This window comes from Pseudorasbora parva, chromosome 22 (assembly GCF_024679245.1).
Source record: "Pseudorasbora parva isolate DD20220531a chromosome 22, ASM2467924v1, whole genome shotgun sequence".
Lineage (NCBI taxonomy): Eukaryota > Metazoa > Chordata > Actinopteri > Cypriniformes > Gobionidae > Pseudorasbora > Pseudorasbora parva.
In genome coordinates this window covers 5,795,440-5,815,982 of record NC_090193.1, presented here as the reverse complement: position 1 = coordinate 5,815,982, position 20,543 = coordinate 5,795,440, and the positions used below count along the sequence as shown (strand labels likewise).

Here is a 20,543-nt window from a genome sequence, read left to right as displayed (position 1 = left end):
CAAGGTACACATTTTTTACATTATTATCAGTTCTTGCTTTCCCTGGGAATCGAACCCATGACCTTGGCGTTGCTAGCGCCACGCTCTACTGGTTGAGCTACAGGAAAGCACGCCTATCAAGTCTGTTAACATTTACACAGAATGCTGTATTTTGAAGCGATATGGAGAATAAATGTTTAGACAGACTCTGCATTAGAAACATAACTGACGAATAGAACCATGAACCAACATAAATTACACACTTGGCAAACGCCACATTCTCAGATTATGTTCACTGTCTTGCTTTAGGAACAGTTACATATTAAATCTTAAAGGAGAATCTATTAGACTGTGGCTGTCAAATGTGGCTTTACCAAGGTCAATGGCTCTGGCCAAGCGGTGATATAAATGAAACACTACTGGCTATTTTTAAATAGGAGAGTAGCTTCTCATCATCAAATGACCCTTTTTGATTTCAAATGGTCATCAAAACTTCAAATGACCCTTGATTTTTGTCCATAAGGAATTGGTTGGATGGTTATGGCTTAGTATTGGTGGATCTCATGAGTGACCACTAGCCCTACATTTTCAATGTGTTGCCAAAATTTCCAGTGAAACAGGGAGAGGGCAGGACATATAAAACAGCTCCTCCTCTTCAAAATGGCCAATAGCATTTTGTTTATATCACAGCTCAGCCAGAGCCATTGAGCTCAGGAAATCTGCAGTTTCCTCCTAATATCTAACCGTTTCTCCTTCTGATCTCCTCCATATCACTTTAAAATATAGTATTCTGTGCAGAATTTAATTGGGTCTTATACGTTTTGAGACCTGCATCGGCTTGATTTATACCGTGTCTCTAGACCAGCTCGGTCACATGATCCACTGTCGTGACTCTAGACCAGCTCGATCACATGATCCACTGTCGTGACTCTGGATCGACACGATCACATGATCTTCTCTGTGCTGTCGTGTCTCTGGACAGACTTGATCACATGATCCACTCTGAGCTGTCGTGACTCTGGACCGACTCGATCACATGATCCGCTCTGTGCTGTCGTGACTCTGGACCGACTCGATCACATGATCCGCTCTGAGCTGTCGTGACTCTGGACCGACTCAATCACATGATCTGCTCTGAGCTGTCGTGTCTCTGGACCGACTCGATCCCATGATCCGCTCTGTGCTGTCGTGACTGGACCGACTCGATCACATGATACTCTCTGTGCTGTCGTGACTCTGGACCGACACGATCACATGATCCACTCTGTGCTGTCGTGTCTCTGGACCGACTCGATCACATGATCCGCTCTGAGCTGTCGTGACTCTGAACCGACTCGATCACATGATCGGCTCTGTGCTGTCGTGACTCTGGACCGACTCGATCACATGATCCGCTCTGTGCCGTCGTGACTGGACCGACTCGATCACATGATACTCTCTGTGCTGTCGTGACTCTGGACCGACACGATCACATGATCCACTCTGTGCTGTCGTGTCTCTGGACCGACTCGATCACATGATCCGCTCTGAGCTGTCGTGACTCTGAACCGACTCGATCACATGATCGGCTCTGTGCTGTCGTGACTCTGGACCGACTCGATCACATGATCCGCTCTGTGCCGTCGTGACTCTGGACCAACTCGATCACATGATCCGCTCTGTGCTGTCGTGACTCTGGACCGACACGATCACATGATCCGCTCTGTGCTGTCGTGACTCTGGACCGACTCGATCACATGATCCACTCTGTGCTGTCGTGACTCTGGACCGACTCGATCACATGATCCGCTCTGCGCTGTCGTGACTCTGGACCGACTCGATCACATGGTCCGCTCTGTGCTGTCGTGACTCTGGACCGACTCGATCACATGATCCGCTCTGTGCTGTCGTGTCTCTGGACAGACTCGATCACATGATCAGCTCTGAGCTGTCGTGACTCTGGACCGACTCGATCACATGATCGGCTCTGTGCTGTCGTGACTCTGGACCGACTCGATCACATGATCCGCTCTGTGCCGTCTTGACTCTGGACCAACTCGATCACATGATCCGCTCTGTGCTGTCGTGACTGGACCGACTCGATCACATGATCCGCTCTGTGCTGTCGTGACTGGACCGACTCGATCACATGATACTCTCTGTGCTGTCGTGACTCTGGACCAACTCGATCACATGATCCGCTCTGTGCTGTCGTGACTTTGGACCAACTCGATCACATGGTCCGCTCTGTGCTGTCGTGACTCTGGACCGACTCGATCACATGATCCGCTCTGCGCTGTCGTGACTCTGGACCGACTCGATCACATGATCCGCTCTATGCTGTCGTGACTCTGGACCGTCTCGATCACATGATCCGCTCTGCGCTGTCGTGACTCTGGACCGACTCGATCACATGATCCGCTCTGCGCTGTCGTGACTCTGGACCGACTCGATCACATGATCCGCTCTGCGCTGTCGTGTCTCTGAATCGACTCGATCACATGATCCGCTCTGTGCTGTCGTGACTCTGGACCGACTCGATCACATGATCCGCTCTGTGCTGTCGTGACTTTGGATCGACTCGATCACATGATCCGCTGTGTGCTGTCGTGTCTCTGGACCGACTCGATCACATGATCCTCTCTGTGCTGTCGTGACTCTGGACCGACTCGATCACATGATCCGCTCTGCTGTCGTGACTCTGGACCGACTCGATCACATGATCCGCTCTGTGCTTTCGTGACTCTGGACCGACTCGATCACATGATCCGCTCTGTGCTGTCGTGACTGGACCGACTCGATCACATGATCCGCTCTGTGCTGTCGTGTCTCTGAATCGACTCGATCACATGATCCGCTCTGTGCTGTCGTGACTCTGGACCGACTCGATCACATGATCCGCTCTGCGCTGTCGTGTCTCTGAATCGACTCGATCACATGATCCGCTCTGTGCTGTCGTGACTCTGGACCAACTCGATCACATGATCCGCTCTGTGCTGTCGTGACTTTGGACCAACTCGATCACATGATCCGCTCTGTGCTGTCGTGACTCTGGACCGACTCGATCACATGATCCGCTCTGTGCTGTCGTGACTCTGGACCGACTCGATCACATGATCCGCTCTGTGCTGTCGTGTCTCTGGATCGACTCGATCACATGATCCGCTGTGTGCTGTCGTGTCTCTGGACCGACTCGATCACATGATCCGCTCTGTGCTGTCGTGACTCTGGACCGACTCGATCACATGATCCGCTCTGTGCTGTCGTGACTCTGGACCGTCTCGATCACATGATCCGCTCTGAGCTGTCGTGTCTCTGGACCGACTCGATCACATGATCCGCTCTATGCTGTCGTGACTCTGGACCGTCTCTATCACATGATCCGCTCTGAGCTGTCGTGTCTCTGGACCGACTCGATCACATGATCCGCTCTGAGCTGTCGTGTCTCTGGACCGACTCGATCACATGATCCGCTCTGAGCTGTCGTGACTCTGGACCGTCTCGATCACATGATCCGCTCTGTGCTGTCGTGTCTCTGGATCGACTCGATCACATGATCCGCTGTGTGCTGTCGTGTCTCTGGACCGACTCGATCACATGATCCTCTCTGTGCTGTCGTGACTCTGGACCGACTCGATCACATGATCCGCTCTGCTGTCGTGACTCTGGACCGACTCGATCACATGATCCGCTCTGTGCTGTCGTGACTCTGGACCGACTCGATCACATGATCCGCTCTGTGCTGTCGTGACTCTGGACCGACTCGATCACATGATCCGCTCTGTGCTGTCGTGTCTCTGGATCGACTCGATCACATGATCCGCTGTGTGCTGTCGTGACTCTGGACCGACTCGATCACATGATCCTCTCTGTGCTGTCGTGACTCTGGACCGACTCGATCACATGATCCGCTCTGCTGTCGTGACTCTGGACCGACTCGATCACATGATCCTCTCTGTGCTGTCGTGACTCTGGACCGACTCGATCACATGATCCGCTCTGCTGTCGTGACTCTGGACCGACTCGATCACATGATCCGCTCTGCTGTCGTGTCTCTGGACAAGAGCTCCGGCAGTCCACTAACGTTAAACCAGACTTCATTCACCCCAATGGAAAGCATATCTGCACTGTCTGAATCGTTCCCTATCCCCTATATCAGGGATTGTAAAATCTGGCCCGCAAGAACCACTTTCCTACAGAGTTTAGCTCTAACCCTCATCAAACACACCTCAATATGCTAATCAATGTCTTCAGGATAATTAGAAAATCACAGCTGGGTGTGTCTGATCAGGGTTGGAGCTGAACTCTGCAGTGCATTGGCCCTCCAGGGAAAGATTTGAGGAACCCTGTCCTATATACTGCCCTGTGTCATTCACCATGTAGAAAATAATCAATGTGTAAACAAGTGACTAATTTCAGCCACAGCTTCAGTGTCTATTTAAATGTAGGGGGCGGGGCTTCAGATTCTAAAGAGTATCTGATAGGACAGAAAATCTGATGAGAAGCTAAAGTGTGATGTCATCAAAATCATTGATCCATATTGGCAGAAGTGAGACTGCTAGTTTTGAATGCTTATATCTTTTAAATGTGGATTTTTTCATTGTTTGTGGAGCACACTAGCTTATAGATAACAGTAAGGCTAAACTATTCATACTGACAAACTTAAATTTAGATAATTCATTTTGTTTTTCCAAGTAAATATCTTGTTTTATGAATGTTTAGATATTTGTACTGAAAAACAAGAAAGAAATTATTTTTGCAGTGTGGATCTAATCTGTTTCTCCCCTCCTCTTCTTCCCGTCCTGTTTTTACCCTCTCAAATGATCTCGGCATTAAGCCGCAACGTAAAGAAGCTAAAGATCACAGCAGCTGCATTGTTATCCTGTTTTTCCACTCATATTTGTGAGTGTATTTTACCCGTACACCCCTTGACCTGGGTTCCCCAAGATATAAACCAGCTTCAGCAGATAATGCGACTGACGGGAACCCCGCCGGCCTCTCTAATAAGCAGGATGCCGAGCCACGAGGTGAGAGCACGGACCCCCTCTGAACCCGTCCTCCGCTGCCCATTGAATGCCGCAGAAAATCCTCCAGACCCGGCCGCTCTGGAATGAGTGACTAAGTGTCCCCCAAGTGACCCTTTTCTATTTGCCCTGGGTCATTTTTCATTTTCCAAACCACTCCCAGCCTCCCTCTTTTCCCAACTACTGCCTGCTTTTCATTTTATACCTAACCTTTCGTAGGTACCTAATTTCTGCCCACAGTACTAAGCTTTTAGGCGAATGCCGTGACTCATTTTAAACCCAGGCATGCTGTGAGTTTTAGACTGCTTAAGCTCTAACATACAATGTCGAATGTTCCATGTAGTAAACAATAGATGCAGTGTTTGTTTAACACGCAGTAGCGCTGGTCTGTATTATATGAGGTCCACTGGAAAACACCAGGTCTTGATCGAGATTTCAACGGAAATATTGTGTTTGTGGCCTTTGGTTTATAGAAGAACAGAAAAAGTATTCAGAGACACTAAAAAAATCAGGCTGTCATTGCATTAGATATGGATATCAATGACATTTATGTATTTTAGCGTGACTTCAAGGCCATAACCATGTATTAGACATTGGGGGATCAACGTTTTTTTATGTGTGTGTGGGGTGGGGTGGGGGGCTTATTGGTCTCATTGGTTTATTTAAAGGGATTTAAGAAAATAAAGAAATAAGAATGATAAAAGTTCCAGTTCTATTGTAGTTATGAAGGTTTTTTTTGTTTTTTTTAATATGCACAATTCACTCTAATTTTCCTCTGCCTAATATGTAAAAATGTAAGTTTCTTGTCACGTCAAATTTAGTGATGATTAATACCGGTAGTCATATTTTGAAATTCAAATTGATGGAATGTAATGAAAAAAAATTTGTTGGCATCAATGCACCAACATTACTGTTGGTCGATGAACGTTTTTATCGTAAAATGTTTAGGTACTTAACATCTTACAACTCTTTCACTGCTTACCAAAGTGTCATAGTCATCTTTGATTTGATTGGCCATCTCACTCATTCTGACAGTGACTATTACTGTTAGACCACTGAGGCAGCCCAACCTAAAAGTGTAACATTTTACTTTTGTCATCCTAGCAACAAACAGAGTTGTGTGTTATGGAGTACAGCTGAGCAGCACCAAGAATATAAAATATTCGAGGGACAATTTGGCCATTTCTAATTATTCAGGGGGACTTGTCCCCCTCAATGTCTATGGTGGTTATGGCCTGTGTGGCTTAATTGTGTGCAAATATTTTTGAGCAACTGTATATTAAGATATAGAGCGCTTCAGTGACTATGTACAGTATTTTTGTAAGCCATCCCATAAGTTTGCTTCACCCTGTTGTTTTTCCCCATCAAATTTTGATTTGATGGGGAAAAGTAAGCTTTCTGCAGAATATAAGCTTTGACCAGCAAAATTAATAATTCTCACATTTGTTTACCATGATAATATTGAAATTATGAAGCCTGAATTTAATCGGTAGAAATAAAAAGCTAAACGTAGGCTATAAATGAACTACACCTGAGTCACATGACTTCAACAGCACCATTGCTAAGCTTCCGACAACTCTTTATTTAAAACATTTTCCCTGAAAGTTTGAGTTATAATAGTTAGCAAGAGGCTGATTATAAACACAACAAGGCTGTAAACGTGGACAAAAGTGAGAAGGAGAGTTTACCTGTTCGGCTGATGTAGTTTAACGTCCCAGACAACCTCTGGAGTCCCATTTACACGCTTGTTCAGGGCTGACGCTTACTTTTTCCCCCCAAGGAACATGTGCTAGTAAGTTGTGAAATGGAGGAGTACATTAAAACAAACTTTAGAAGTGCAGTGCAAAAAAAGCCCTGCTTTAAACTGTAAATATATGAGGCATGTGTCATATCAAATTTTCATATCAGGATAATTGCTTAAGCTTTTATCGTGGTATTATTGTATTAGATTAGAATAATTTTACAACAAAAAGAGCAATACACAAAAATGTATGCAAACATGTTTCAAACAGGTGTTGCAAAAGAATTATAAAGAACAATTGTCTCTCATTTGTTAATGTTAGGTAATGCATTATGTTGGCTAACTAACAATGGGCAACAGCTACATTTAATACAGTAGTAGTTATTGTTCTTTGTTAATGGCAATTCATAAAAATACAACTGTTAATGCTCAGGTGCAATACTATTTAGCAGATACGTTTGATTTGAATGTGTTAGTAAATGTTTGTTTTTTTCCATAACCAAATTGAAGACCTCTTCAAATGTATAAGACATTTGTTATACCATTTTAGAAATTTTCATGCTTCTGAATATATTTTACAGTTCGCACACATCTATTTTTAGTGGAAATATCTTGATCTTGTATTCACCACGGATCTTATTTCAGGCATTTAACCATAAACCTATCGACTTCAGGACAATGGGACTGGAAGGATTAAAATGCTAACTTGTTTCTGGGTTTTGGCCTTCAAAAATGCGTCATTCCTGCAGCTCTCTCGTCATGCATTTTTCTTAGCTATCTTTGTTTGCTTTACTTTGTCCTCAATTTTGACTCTTTAATAATTATGTTTAATCCTTTAATGTTATTCTTTTGTCAACAGGCAAGGAACTACATCAATTCTCTTCCTTATATGCCCAAAAGGAACTTCGCAGATGTGTTTATTGGTGCAAATCCATTAGGTAACAGTTCTGACTTTATACAAACTATGGCCTGATGAAAACCACTTTTCCACTGAAACTCATTCAGGAGATAAAAATAAATAAATACTTCAAAGTGGGGTGCTAGGGGATCCCTGGAACATGTATGAAATGTATTTTTAAGGCTGTTTAATTTAATGTGTGAAGCTGAGAGATTATGGGCCCTATCATACACCTGGCGCAATGCGACAGCAGGCGTGATGTAAGTGTTTTTTGTTAGTTTCAGCCTGACCCAGTTATCATTTTCACGTCCAGGGCCACGTTGTTTAAATAGCAAATGTCCTCACGCCATCTGTTCATCAGTGGGCGTCTGGTCTGTAAACCAGGTGTGTTCAGGAGCATTGTTGGTGTGTTGCTATTTTGAGGAACTGAAAACGACTGCGCAATTGACCAACACAAACCTGCTGTAAAGTCAACAGCGCTGTGTTTTTATGTTTTTTAAAGGGCGTGTTAATAATATGTGCCTATAGTAGGGCTGAACGATATGGATAAAATTTAATATCTCGATTTTCATGCCAGATATCTCGATATCGATACAATACGATATAACTACGTGTTCGGTGAAAACCAAGCATTTCTCAGAAAAATGAAAAGATTTAAGCCTACATTTAAAAAAATTGTGTCAGAAAATATATTGTTTTTAAGCCTTTCGCATGTACGATCACACAGGTGTAATCAGTCTAGGCTGGTCTCTGGAGCGAATGATCAACTGCATCACATGATCAACTGCTAAATCCAAATGCTGAATTCAGCCTGAGACAGGCGTGCTCAGAGCTGTCATATATCACAACTTTTCAGTGTTTTCAACCATATACTGTTTATTTTAGGTTTCAAACATATAAATCCACATAAGTACTAAAAAAACAATACATTTAGAGTTTGTAAAATATACACTGATGTCTATGGAAGAGGTAATAATAATCCTTTCCATTATAATTCGACACGTTTTATTCATATCAGATACACATTGTAAGTAACTTCAATGTTTACTCTATTCTATTCCCACTTCACTAGCCACTTACTTTTAAGTATTTCGGGAGAAGTGGATGAATTCACGTGTTGTAAACATAGAGGTTGTAAATCCAACAGATGCTCTCTGTACTGCGTCTGCGGCACAAACTAACACGACGGCGGCCATCACGCATACAGCTCAACTAATGCGATCAATATAAAGGTGTTTAAACAACAATATACTTCCACTTGCATGTGTTTGACAATCGGAATATCAGATATTTCATGCCATAGCTAACACATTTGTGAATATTCTGAATAAAAAAGGAAAAATGACAAAAGCAGATCATCATTCATTTAGCGCTGTTGCTGCTGCAGTGTGTCACGTGACAAGCAATGACGCGTCGCCACCTAAACGCCGCCCACCTCTCACAATATAGTCCCACGTCCCTGGTAGTGTGTTCGCGTGGCGCGAGCGCAACTGGCTTTTAAAGGGAATGGGAGATGAGATTCTGATTGGTTTATTGCACATTACGGCCAAAACACACTCATGACTCATCTCATCATGAATCAAGAGAATAGGTACAACTCTTTTGGACCATGCGCTGGTGCCCCGACCGGTTTTCCCGTCGTTAAACTAGCAAAAGTAGATTCGGACACGCCCTAAATGCACCTGCGCAATGAGCTTCAGACCTGTTCGACCAGCTTTAGATTGTTAAAATAGGGCACCAAGTATGTTTAATCACATTTATTTTATTCTATTGACAACCCAATTTGTAACTATTAGAAATATAAAATCAAAGTCAAATGTGACTGTAAAGACATTTATAATGATACAATAGGTTTCAAATAAATGCTGTTCATTTGTACTCCAAAAAATGTATCAGTTTCCACAAAAATATGTTGTGCAATCCTCAACCCTTCTGTGATTTATAAACGCTGCTATTTGTGACCTTGTCGTACTTTGTGTTTCAGCTGTGGACTTGCTGGAGAAGATGCTGGTTCTGGACACGGATAAACGGATCACTGCGTCGCAGGCTCTCGCACACCCGTACTTCGCCCAGTATCATGACCCGGATGACGAGCCCGAGGCAGAGCCGTACGACCAGAGCTTTGAGAGCCGTGATCTAGAGATTGAGGAGTGGAAACGTAAGCCTGCGCGTTAGACTTCTCTGAGAGATGTAGTTGTATTGACTGACCTCTCTGTGATGTAACGCTTGCACCCGTTGCTAGCGCTTTCAACAGTCTGTCTTTGTCCGCAGGGCTCACGTACGAGGAGGTGGTCAGTTTCGAGCCTCCCATGTTCGACGGAGACGAGATGGAGTCGTGAGGAGAATCACGAAAGACAGGACCTTCAACCCGTACAAGAAAATGACATTCAAGTGCCTGCCATCATCAAGTGCTGGCTTCTCCGTGTTCTTATCCATGCCTTCATACACTCAAAAAAAGAGGGAAAACATGCAAACTTTCCAAAAGGACACAGAGAATGCTATGTTTTGTACCCTGTGCCCCAGTAAAATGAACAGCTTTTTGGCCAGAACACTCGAAATTAGAGAAAAATGTGCATTCTCCTAAAAAGAAACCTTATATCAAATTCATATCAGCATTTAAACTTTTACATTTAATATTCTTTCTGTGAGGAAGTGAAACGTTTACCTCCAAACTCCGCTTGCAGCCTATACAATAAATAAAGGCCAGAAAAACTCTGTAGTCAGAATACTAAGTTTTAGATATGTAAATAAAATGGCACAGATGTATATAAAGAAAAAGAATGTGCACCAACAGTTTTATTTAGTATTTGCAGCAAAGCACACATCACAGAGTGTGACCTGCATTATAAATAGCAAATGGACGAATTAACGAGTGAATCCGAACACCTAAAGAGAATGTAATTATTACTATTTAGTGCTGTGTGTAGAATGTAAAGAGACGCAGTGTTCTTCTGCCAGCTGCATTAATAACACGTGACTGGAACAGTGAGACAATATCAATACATGCAGACAGGCCTGTTCTCAAATGTATTTTGCAAAATCTTTTGAAAAACATCTGGTGCTCAGTATGAAAGTGAGAGTACAATTCTCACGATTTTTTACATTTTTAAGCGTTGTGGGCAAATCTCACGAATCCTCTTTAGATTATTTCAGCCCAAAATCAGTTATTTTGAGAACCAATAATTATATTATTAATATATGTTAATGATTCATTCATTTTAACCCGCGACCACCCGTGCTTATTACCGTGAATGCAAAAAATATCAAAATTCTCATTGCTGTAATGCAGTGAAATTTTTGATTTATTATTTCAATGGTACATTATTTTATCCATCATGCTAATATTTGCTATAATACTTTTATTTAATGCAGAAATTTAAAATGAACAATTCCTGTAATACTGTGTTGCGGTAATGAGACTCGGCATTGAGAACACGAAGGTCATATCAAGGTTTTATAGATATGCTTCCTTTTTATATATATATACAAAAAAATCTTTTATTTTATTTTTGGAGTTAAATGTGATTTGGACATGTTTTTGACTGGGTTTGTGCGATCCATCCTTTTAATCTGCCTGATTTTTCCCCAGAGTTAACTCCACGTTGGGCAGCTGATCCTCTAGCTAGACTAGAGTGTGGTTTCTCTCCCCTCCATTTATATTCATTTATTATTTATGTAAATTAAGAGAAATGGGTGTGTAAAGGGGACAAGGTTTTGAACAGTAAGTGTTTGTCAACGGAATAACTCTACGAGCGAGAGGCGGTTGCATTATTGCCCACAGTAAAATAATTCCCCTTTATTATTGCTTTCCCTGGGAAAGACACACAGCCTGGAAGTTCATGTTTGCGAAAATGAAAGAACCTGAGCCAATACTCTGCTATACCAGCGATCTTAACTTAACAGCCCAGACTAGAAGACCTTCTTCAGGAATGTGTTTTCTCAAGCGCAGCCGCCATCTAACTTATTGTATCAGTTGTTTAAAATCATTTTTAAGGTGTTTTCTTTTTCACTGTATATTATCACTTAATTTTATTCAGCAATATTTCCTTTGTTGAGCATGTATTGTTATATGTGAAGGGTGTGTGTTTTCTGAAGAGTGGAGAATCACTAAACGTGTCAATCAGTGGTGAATCGAGCAGCAAAATATTACATTTTGTCGCATGGAACCGTTTTACATAGAAAAGAGATCCTTGTATCACTTTTTTATGCATTTAAGCAGTCACCCATCGGTTATGTGGTCTGTGAACAACCACTGCTATACAGAAATAAAGGCAATTATTTTTCACAACACTCTTTGGTGTTTCTTTTGCACATAACAATAAACAATATTTAAATACAACATTTTAAAGCCACAATGTGATTTTTCGTCGCTTATTTAAAACAAAGGTGTAGCTTGATTTGATGACGCCTTGATTTCGCAGAGCTTATTCTGCCACAGATGACGTATGTGTAGTAACAGCGCTGTTTTATCATATTACACACATTTGAGTGTGTTGAAAGTTATGCTATAATGCTACTCTGTGTGTTCACTCGGCGGCTACTATGAAACACTTGTTCACACTGCAGTGATATAGATTGATAGGCATGGTAAAACATGGTAGTCGCAGTAAATCAAGATGCAGAATTTGTCTGAGTAAATTTCTTAATAAGAATATTAAGCTATATAACACTGATTCGTATTCTGTCAATGAATGTCTCCAAACAGTTGATCACCTGACTAATAAAACGCATATAGTAAAGTCTTTGGTGTTTCCATGGTTTCTACAAAATCAAAATTGAGGGTAAGGCAGTGATGATAGAGGACACAAACACGGTGCTTGTTCTGGTTAAAATAGCTCATTTCTCTGGATATCAACATTCTTGGAAATATTTGGGATAATGTAAGTCAACAAAATATATATAAAAAAGGTTTTTTTTTTTGAGTGGATATTTTAATCCAAAAATCTTACTTATTGTGCCTTTAAAGAGGAATGAAGTTGCATCAGTGCAAACTATTTTTTGAAAACACTGCCACCAAGTGTTAATTTCTCATAGTACAACATGTGGAACTATTACATAAAACATAATAAATAAGTTTTCTTCAAGCAATTGCAATTATTAGACTTTTTTTTTACCTTGTGAGACCAAAGTTAAACGCAAAAGATGGTAAAATAAGTTAATGAGAGTAGAGTATACTGTGTAAAAATGTATGCAAAATACAAATTTGTGTTTAAAGTCTTTGCTACAAAAATCTATTGAGCGTTTTCTCTAAACTATTGAGAGTTTTGTAGCTCAGGGGGAAAAAAGACAGTGATCTGAACACGTGTAGCAGCAAGCCCCAATGGCACAGCATTCGGGGGCAAGTTGTCACAATGGGAATGATTATCAATTATAAAATGATCTACAACATAACTATTTAAAATGTATAATTGCTGTATTATTGAGTATGTAATGGCTTTTCTGCTGATTTAACCTCCTAAGTTTTTTGAATAAGTATTTTTTTTTCCCCCATTGCATTATTGTTTAGAGCATAAGAAAGACAGAAAAAAGAAAAGGGGAGTGGGGGGGGGGGGATGTTAATATGATAGGTCCTTGTAAGTGGACACCAGGGGCCTGTACTATGAACAAACTCAGGGTTATAGGATTAGTTTCAAATTGACAAAACCAAACCAATCTATTCAGGCTGTGTTGGTCCCATGATGCTGATCATCAGCTTTCTCTGTCAGCTCAGACTTTGATCCTTTATGTCATAGTTTAGCTGTGACATCAGCAGTGAACAGCATCTCTTCTGCAGAATATTACATGATTGAAAAATATTAAGAATTTAAACAAATTTACACAAGAAGAAAAGAGCTGTCTATAAAGAGGACAACTTAAAAAATATATGTCAATGTAAGTTATGAAGTTACTTTAGTTGATAAATAGAGATAATTAAACATTTAAGGTCAATAAGCCTCTTTTTTATAGCTTTATTTGTTGATTTTAAAGCTTTTTTGTATGACTTTATATTGGCTATTTATATTAATTTGAACAAAGTGCCCATTAATGATTGTTTCACTAAAATGGTAAATGTGTAATTGATAAAGGGTAAAATCATTCAAAATTATCATTATAATAAATAAGCATTGTTAAAAGCCAGACGCTTCAGTCTTTAAAAAACATTTTCTATGCAGTGACCTTTAATTTGGAGCAGAAACAGGGCGAGTGGCTTTATTGCATCAGAGATGTGTCACTTTACACACAGCTGAATAGTCCAATTTCCGTTTGAGATCTCTAATCCAGAACATAACCTGCCCTGGAGCCGTGGGGCGCGAGATGAACACCGCTAAAAGCCAAACCACTTTAATGGTACCTAAAACGTAGGATTGGCACAAACTAAGCTTAAACAAATCTGGTTAGCAAGCTAAACTGGCTTCATGGTACAGGCCCCTGGGCTTTGTTTAAACAATAAAATGACATGAACTTACAGGTCCTTCTCAAAAAATTAACATATTGTGATAAAGTTCATTATTTTCCATAATGCAATGATAAAAATTAAACTTTCATATATTTTGGATTCATTGCACACCAACTGTAATATTTCAGGTCTTTTATTGTTTTAATACTGATGATTTTGGCATACAGCTCATGAAAACCCAAAAATTCCAAAAAATTAGCATATTTCATCCGACCAATAAAAGAAAAGTGTTTTTAATACAAAAAAGTCAACCTTCAAATAATTATGTTCAGTTATGAACTCAATACTTGGCGGGGAATCCGTTTGCAGAAATGACTGCTTCAATACGGCGTGGCATGGAGGCGATCAGCCTGTGGCACTGCTGAGGTGTTCTGGAGGCCCAGGATGCTTCGATAGCGGCCTTAAGCTCATCCAGAGTGTTGGGTCTTGCGTCTCTCAACTTTCTTTTCACAATATCCCACAGATTCTCTATAGGGTTCAGGTCAGGAGAGTTGGCAGGCCAAATGAGCACAGTAATACCATGGTCAGTAAACCATTTACCAGTGGTTTTGGCACTGTGAGCAGGTGCCAGGTCGTGCTGAAAAAACAAATCATCTCCATAAAGCTTTCCAGCAGATGGAAGCATGAAGTGCTCCAAAATCTCCTGATAGCTAGCTGCATTGACCCTGCCCTTGATAAAACACAGTGGACAAACACCAGCAGCTGACATGGCACCCCAGACCATCACTGCCTGTGGGTACTTGACACTGGACTTCAGGCATTTTGGCATTTCCTTCTCCCCAGTCTTCCTCCAGACTCTGGCACCTTGATTTCTGAATGACATGCAAAATTTGCTTTCATCCGAAAAAAGTACTTTATCGGTCCTTCTCCACAATCTTCCTCAGAGTCCGGTCACCTCTTCTCGTTGTGCAGCGTTTTTTGCCACACTTTTGCCTTCCCACAGACGTCCCACTGAGGTGCCTTGATACAGCACTCTGGGAACAGCCTATTCGTTCAGAAATTTCTTTCTGTGTCTTACCCTCTCGCTTGAGGGTGTCAATGATGGCCTTCTGGACAGCAGTCAGGTTGGCAGTCTTACCCATGATTGCGGTTTTGAGTAATGAACCAGGCTGGGAGTTTTAAAAAGCCTCAGGAATCTTTTGCAGGTGTTTAGAGTTAATTAGTTGATTCAGATGATTAGGTTAAAAGCTCGCTTAGAGAACCTTTTCATGATATGCTAATTTTTTGAGACAGGAGTTTTGGGTTTTCATGAGCTGTATGCCAAAATCATCAGTATTAAAACAATAAAAGACCTGAAATAGTTCAGTTGGTGTGCAATGAATCTAAAACATGAAAGTTAAATTGTTATCATTACATTATGGAAAATAATGAACTTTATCACAATATGCTAATTTTTTGAGAAGGACCTGTACATGTATAGGCCAAAACAATGGGATTTTCTTTTCCATTCACCAAATAATTTTTAGGTTTCACAATTTTTTTTCAACAAACCTTGGTTAAAGTTGTTTTTCATAATAATATCTAATATTCTATAAGAATATTGATTTGTAATTTATTTCCCTATTCTCCTTGTTGTGTCCCTGTGTCTGAGGTCATGTATAAAGTCATGCCCTGTTTCATAACAGAAAGTCACATTTTGATTATAAACCCCATAACATTTTCCTGAGATGTCGATCTGTGGCAAACTACTTGAAAATTTGTATCTCAGTATCAAATGGTGTCTTGAAAACTGTGACATGTATGAAGAAAGAAGAAATTCAGAGAAATTCATGAAAATAGAATGTCCTCATAGGCAATATTTTATAGGCTAGTTGAATGAATGTATAGGCTATTACTAGTTTGGTTTAAATTGTCACTTGTTTACCCAACAGCTATAACAAACCTTACTCAAAACTGTGACAGCTTCTCTATGCGCGCTCTATGCTCGTGTCGTGTGTACATGTGGGTGTGATACTGTACTTCTGTTGTTCGGTTCAGTTGTTGTTTGGCAAGTTTTGTGCGCATGCGCGGACCGTTACATGTGAGTGAATCTGAGCTCTTAGCCGCCGGTGCAGCATGGAAAGGAAAGGTGAGCATCAAAACGACTTATCTTCTGTCCTCCGAAACCGTCTGTAGCAACAACATACATATAAATAGAAATAAACATCGCACCCAGCCTGAATCATATCCGTGTAGTGGACAGGCGCGCTATGAGAGATGCTAGTGTGTGTGTGTGACAGAGACAAAGCCCATGTGTGTTTAGCTGCGGCTAATATCACAGTCCTGCAGATTTATACGAACATCTGCTCATATTACACTGAATATCAAGAATATCTAGGCGTGTGTTGTTTATTAATGGATTTGTCGCGCGTTTCTGGTTGTAGTTGATGTTTGTTGTTGTTGTTATATAAATGTAGCCTCGTATGTGTGAGCTTCTGCTAGCTGAACTTTCTCTTGTTTTGGCTCGCCTTTAAAAATGACGATATGTTTATCGTAAATATATTTATTTTAAAGAAAGTAAATCAGTGCTGTAATATTGAAAAAAATCTCGTTTTGATGTTGTGTCAAGAAAATTTTAACAACGCGAACTGATAAAGCCGCCAAACGTACAAATGAATCAATTAAAATATTTTCGCGGATCGTGGTTACCTACTTTTACCAAATTGACTACTTTAAACCTGTAAAGAAATATTAGGGGAAAACATTAAAATATATACGTTGCATAGTCTATATTTTCCGTGTTTTTGTTTCATATCGGTTGATGATTGATATTATCTGTATTTGTGTGGTAATTTGAAAACTAGGTAACACTTTATTTTCAATGGCCCACTTTTGATATTCTATTAACTTTAAGAAACTTTGCAACTACATGTCAACTAGCAGTCATTAGAGTATTAGTAGACTGTATGTTTAATATCTGCTAACACTTAATTGTAATGCTCCCCAACAGTCATCTGCCTATAAGTAAATTTAAAGTAACGTTACATGCCAACTTATTCGTAATACTCTCTAATTAGATTAACGTTAGTTGCAAATTAATGAGAGTTAGGTGGCATGTATTTGCAAAGCTACTCATAGTTGGTAGAATATCTAAAGTGTACTATCAAAATAAGGTGTAGCCGAAAATATGATTACCAAGTTTTGGTAATGGTTTTGTTTTGGCGACATAAAAATAATATCCTATTACTGCTGTCGTAACATGAAAAATATATTAATTTCAACTGTAATATACAAGACTTAACATGCTTACTTGCGTAAAAATTTACCACTTTATTAATGAAGTCCTCAAATAAATTCTTCTGTTCTCTGATAGTACTTGCACTTCAGGCGAGGAAGAAAAGGACCAAAACCAAGAAACCCAGCAAAAAGTGAGTACATCGAGTTTGGACGGGGTATATTGCTCAATATAAAGGCATGAAATGTCTCCAAGGAGGTCTGAACTAGAGGCTGACATTTCTTTAGGAATCCCGCGGGATGGGAAACAAAATCAATATTAATCACATGATTGGGATTTTTTTTTTTGACGGGAATGGGCGGGACTGGGAAACGTAATAACACTTTGATACCATCTATACAAATACTGTAGGCCTATACTGTTTATATTTAAACTATATGTTTTTATTTTAAAACTCAATTCTAGTCTTGCCCTGTCTCTTTATGCTCTCCTGTTTGCTTTGGTGTGGCTGGTTAAGTGAATGACATGCTCCACATCCGTAACAGTTGGTGGCCAATGCCAGCCACCAATAATATAAGAGAAAGGAGGCTTCCCCATGCACTTTTAGCCGCGAAAATCATCATCACAATTGAGTCAGACATGAAAGCTACGCTGCAACGACTACTGTTGGAAAATGATACCTCAGTTCTGCTCACCGACATTTTAGGGCAGTCTGAAGTAACCAAAAAGAAGACGTGAAAGCGGCATAAGCTGCAAGACATTTACTGCGCACGTGTGTGTGCGTGTCTGTTTTTGCATAGATGATTTACGTGGTATTTAATGCATCGTTATTATATTGAACTAAAAGCCGTCTTATTCAAAAACTACATTTTGGGTTTTTATTCAACTGGGCATGGACATGCTGTGATTGGTACTGAATGTTTTACTGTAACTGACAGATTCCGGCCAAAAAAAACAGCACGGGAGTGGGAGGGAACAGGAGTCATTCTTCTGGGATTGGGACAGGAATTTCCCCCAGTTTTTTCGTGGGATTGGGATGGGGGAGGTTTGAAAATCGACTCCCATGTCACCCTCTAGTCTGAACATGATTCAAACCAGTGGTGGAAACGGTTATAATAATAACCATTATATTATAATAATGAATTTACAATGACTTTTTACATTTATTAAGAGGTATGGAAACTCATCATCACTATTCAAAATGCTCACTCCAAGGTTAGCTTAAAAAAAGAAAAGAAAGCATAACGCCTCAAAATCACGAGGTGACAAAGGCTGTTCTGTTTGAAGTCAATGGAGAAGATGCTTCTGTGTGCTGCATAAACTGCTTGAGAGTCAAATTTCCATATCTTAGGAATCAGCCCACCGTAGCCTTGAAACATCTTTATAAGACATTTAAGTGTAGCAGGTCATTTTTTATAAATTAGAAGCATGAAGCATCATTTATTTATTTTAGATTATCGTGTTTAATCCAAAGATTTAGTTTATGCTGTTTTCTGTTGATGTAAAACAATAGTATGTATGTAAAACAATAGATAAAACGCAATAGTACGTTTACGTTCTTTATTGTGACTTGACAGTAAAGTGTAGCTGCTCCTTTCAAGCGGCAGCGCTAAGCGTAAATGAACCCCTATAAAAACTGCTTTATGAGCATTTTAAAAGTTTATATACAACTTAAATTTTTTTGAGGGTTTTGATGATAGTTAATTATTATTATTAATTATTACTGTTGAATGCTTGAATCTGATTGATTGACAAATGTTCTAAGGTGTGCAATTATTTTCAGGGAAACGCACAGCTAAAGTAGTTACAGTAAGATTTTGACCGCATTTCAGTTCCATGTCATCTCGCCAAATAAACAAGCAAATAAAGAGTAAACAACAGGATATAAATGACAAATTATTTCCATGTTTTTTTGCCACAAAATTACATTTTATCATGTACGAAACACACATTCTGTCTTTCTCCCGGTCTCTCTGCTCTCCCACTCAAACATGCACTCACACAGAAACATGTTGTCAGCGCTGCTAAAATGCTCCAAAATGACGTTTTGGCATTAGCAACGGAGGCTTGAGTCCTGCACACGAGCGTTTTAAAGACAAAACCTGAAATATGTCTTGAAATGCTCAATGCTTTCAGGTGTGCTAACCGTAGTATAAGCGGGAATAATGGACTCCGAGTCTGAGCTGTTGAATTATTAAAAAATAATGCCCACCAGAGGTGTATGGGCCACTCCGCTTTGTGCCGTAACCGCATTACCACCTCGGGTGTGCGTTATTTTTCTAATAATTCAGCATCAATTATTCCTTACTTCTAGTTTTGGTTTAGGTATTGAGCTAAATTAGCATTTTTTGCTCCAATTACTATTTAAAAAAATATGTACTATATTTATAATTCCAATATATTTTTTGTTATTTTATCTTTGTTATTAAAAATAAGAACAGAGATGCAAATAACGAAGCGTAGAACAAATACAGTATAAAAAAAGAAACAAGCAGTAAGAATACAGAAATGTAATAATTGTAACCGCCCCTTAGATGTTATTGGATATTTTAACAGAAATGTGTGTGTCTCAAAATGTGGGTAGGGCAATAAAAGAAAAGGATGTAGGTGAAACTCCTCTCAAAGATATTTAGTTTGCAAAGCATGAAAAGAAATCTAAATTTACAAAGGAACAAAAAAACGATTCACTAACAAGGTCGGAAGGCATATAGGAGAGGTGCCAAATAAAAGAAAATAATAAAACAAAATGCAGCCAACTTTATCATCAAAATTAACCATCAAAAGAAAATTTAGAAAAGTTTCAGGATAAAAACGCCTTAACTAAACTATGCTGACTAACCAGATAAACAAAGCATAGAGAGTCTCTCTCCTAAAACTAGTGTTTCTAATACAACAGGACTTCCTACGTGTTGCACAATGTATTCTCCTTCCCAGCCTCACACACAACGGGACGACTTGAGAAGACAGAACAGAACAAATGCAACTATACATTTAAAACCACAATGCTAACAAAGAATGATTCAGGAAAATTTCACACTCGCAGTATACAAGGACTATAATAACAGTGACAGGGCTCCAGACTAACACCAGCTGGAGGAAGATTTATCATTACGTTTATTTATAATCATAAAAGTACTATTGTTTTTGTAAAATAATGTAAATATTCTACTTTTATTAAATGTAACATTGTTCTTTTATAGTATCACACTGAACTTACCAACAGCTTCAGTGATTATAAAACGAGGCACTCTTTACTTAGTCTCTGTGTAATTCAGTCACAATTTGAAGAAAAGTTTTTTTTTAATGAGACTGTGACTTCCTACTTTTTGGAA

At 39.9% G+C, this 20,543-nt stretch overlaps 2 protein-coding genes and 1 non-coding gene across 4 annotated transcripts in view; 2 read left to right on the top strand and 1 right to left on the bottom strand.

Moving 5' to 3' along the window:
- Positions 1–11,911, top strand: part of mapk14b (mitogen-activated protein kinase 14b) — a 47,970-nt gene extending 36,059 nt beyond the window's left edge. Inside the window, exons 9-12 of one of the 2 annotated variants that reach the window (XM_067432035.1) lie at positions 4,906–4,985; positions 7,583–7,661; positions 9,606–9,779; positions 9,893–11,911. In XM_067432035.1, the coding sequence (XP_067288136.1) occupies positions 4,906–4,985; positions 7,583–7,661; positions 9,606–9,779; positions 9,893–9,960 (401 nt within the window). In that variant the 3' untranslated portion in view covers positions 9,961–11,911. The remainder of the gene's footprint in view (positions 1–4,905; positions 4,986–7,582; positions 7,662–9,605; positions 9,780–9,892) is intronic. The other variant, XM_067432036.1, reaches the window with a different exon arrangement.
- Positions 35–109, bottom strand: trnaa-agc (transfer RNA alanine (anticodon AGC)). The gene has a single exon. It is a non-coding gene; the product is annotated as a tRNA-Ala (tRNA).
- Positions 11,912–16,027: 4,116 nt separating the features above from the next.
- srpk1b (SRSF protein kinase 1b) overlaps positions 16,028–20,543 on the top strand; it is an 81,735-nt gene continuing 77,219 nt past the window's right edge. The window contains exons 1-2 of the mRNA XM_067430780.1: positions 16,028–16,125; positions 17,350–17,404. Of these exons, the coding sequence (XP_067286881.1) occupies positions 16,113–16,125; positions 17,350–17,404 (68 nt within the window). The 5' untranslated portion in view covers positions 16,028–16,112. The remainder of the gene's footprint in view (positions 16,126–17,349; positions 17,405–20,543) is intronic.